At 41.2% G+C, this 2583-nt stretch overlaps 1 protein-coding gene across 1 annotated transcript in view; it reads right to left on the reverse strand.

Annotated features, from left to right (window-relative positions):
- The window catches only part of LOC123251085 (platelet glycoprotein Ib alpha chain-like), a 7927-nt gene extending 6699 nt beyond the window's left edge, over positions 1-1228 (reverse strand). Inside the window, exon 1 of the mRNA XM_044680257.1 lies at positions 1175-1228. Coding sequence (XP_044536192.1) covers positions 1175-1228 — 54 coding nt within the window. The remainder of the gene's footprint in view (positions 1-1174) is intronic.
- Positions 1229-2583: the final 1355 nt, after the last annotated feature.

Genomic DNA, 2583 nt, shown 5'->3' on the forward strand with positions numbered 1-2583 from the left:
ACATTAGGGTGCATTTCTGAGGGAAAGAGCTGTATAGCAAATTTCTCACAAAAGGGGGCTTACCCTATGGCAGAGAGAGAGAGAGAGGGAGAGAGAGAGAGAGAGAGAGAGAGAGAGAGAGAGAGAGAGAAAGAGAGAGAGAGAGAGAGAGGGAGAGGGCAAAAGTACAAGCTGTTGCAGAAAGTGATTTGGAGGTCTGAGTACGCTGTAGTTTGTGACTTATGCTCTTACTCTAGCAATGGAAAAATGCAAGTCAGAGAACGAAACATGAAAAGGAATTGAACCAAAGTAGAATGCAGCCACATTTCTAGTTAAAAATCCAAATAAAAAGAATAATTTTCATTTCAAGAGAAAAAAGGTGTTTACTTCCTAAGAAATTACACAGATGTCCTAAATTCATTTAATAGAAATCCTGACATTCCTAAATAAATCATTAGAAGGCTATCTATCCTCATGTCTGCCGTGTCTAAAAGGAGTGCGGAAAGTTTGCCAGATTACCAACATTTTTAGTGATTATAACTTTTCATAGTGAGAGAAGCCATATGAATCAGGAGAAGGTGATAATAGTGATGCTTCCAGAATATATGAGAATTCCATAATGATTTGATCATATTTGGCATGATATTTTAATGACATCATTTTTACACCATTTTGTTTATTATTATTTTTTCAAAAGTTAGGTGTTTTTTTAAACTACATGCTTTTAAAAGGCTCACTGACTCTCTGGGGTCATTTCAATGGCAACGAGGAGCTAACATCATTTCCAGAAGAATGTGGCCTTGATCTTAAAGTAGAAGTCACTTTACATACATTTTGTTTCCAGAGAGATTTGCTGGGATACATGAGAAATGCTTGTTTTTAAAGTATTTCTTTCCTTTTTTCTTTTAGTTTTTTTTTTTAACCCTGAACTTCTGTATATTGGCTCCTAGGTGGAAGAGCGGTAATGGGGGTCAAGTGACTTGCCCAGGGTCACACAGTTGGGAAGTGTCTGAGGCCGGATTTGAACCTAGGACCTCCCATCTCTAGGCCTGACTCTCAATCCACTGAGCTACCCAGCTGCCCCTTTAAAGTATTTCTTAATCTAGTGACTAGAGGATTTGCATTTTCTAGTAATTTGAAGATTTGAATTTTTTTTTGTGAAATTATTCCATAAAACAGAATGAGTAAGACTTACGGACAAGCACACCATAGCCAACAGAATATGCCCAATCAAGAATAGGACCTTCATTGTTATTATTATGCTGCGAAAAAAAAAGACACAGAATCCATTATTATTCATGATCAGAGAGTTATTTGAATCCATTATTTGCTTTGCTTAAAATGACCAGATCCCATGGGATCTTATCCTAGAAGCGTTTGAAAAGCCAAACCCAGAGTTCCACTAGGTCATCGAACAGTATTTTTCTTTTTTTTTTTCCCCTAAATATTCTGTCATTCTGCATTTCAAGTAACCAGGGCCAATGGCTGGCACACTGGGGGAGTGGAAGGAGGCCCTTTGACATGGGTCTCAAATGGAAAGGAAGTCTCAGATGCAACCAATGGAAAATGATCTCCAGTAAACTGAAGATGAGAAATTTCAGCAGACTCGTCGTGTTTAATATCACCTCCACCAGTGCATGAAAAGATGAATCTTTTCTTCACTGATTATAGCAGATGTAGAAAAGGTTGGGAAATCCCTGGTTAGAGGAAAAACAACCAAATGCTATCTAGGGTTCTTTGTGCCCATGTTGTTGTTATTTTAAATAGTGTTTAAGCATCTCAAAAGTGGCCTGAAGTGCTAGGCTTGGCTCTGCGAAAGCCCCAGCTTTGAACTGGGCTCCTCCCATTTGGCTGCTCAGTCCTGTACCTCATTGCTCCACGGGAAAGGCAAGTCCTGGCTGCTGCAGGTACTTTGGGGAAAATATCGTGTCCCTGAATGTCCGCTTCCCACTGTGGCTCACTAAGGGACATTGATTTATTTGCTCTATCAGGAAGATAATTGGAACGCTTGAACAATATAATCTTGTTTATACACGAATATTTCAAAAGATTTGTGGCCTCGGTAGTAGGCCCGATCCCTTTACCTCTCTCCAAACCTTTAGTGGTTGTTGTTGAGTCGTTTCAATCATGTCCAGCCCTCTGTGACCCTGTTTGGGGGCTTCTTGGAAAAGCCACAAGAATGGTTTGCCATTTCCTTCTCTAGTTCATTTTACAGATAAGGAAACAGAGGCAAACTGGGTTAAGTGACTTGTCCAGGGTCCCACAGCTAGTCAGCGTCTGAGGTCAGGAAGAGGAGTCTTTCTCTCTGCCGAGCTACCTAGTCAAAGGTGTTTTGGTTTTCCACGGCTGAAAAACAAATCACTTGACTATGGACCCTCTTGTGATCAACTTACTTGTTGGTAAAGAGGCTAACTAGCCTTCGAGCTGCACGGTTTATGTCCAGGCCCCTACAGGAAGGCTTAGAAGACCTCAAAGAGTATGTGCTTCCCTGCTCTATAGAAGTCGAGGACCCTGGCTCCCTCCTTGCTCTCATGGCGCTGGAAAGCCAGGATCCGGAGGAATACAAATCTGACTGGGCAGCGCTGACTCGTGACTTCGATGGAC

This window comes from Gracilinanus agilis, chromosome 6, assembly GCF_016433145.1.
Source record: "Gracilinanus agilis isolate LMUSP501 chromosome 6, AgileGrace, whole genome shotgun sequence".
NCBI lineage: Eukaryota > Metazoa > Chordata > Mammalia > Didelphimorphia > Didelphidae > Gracilinanus > Gracilinanus agilis.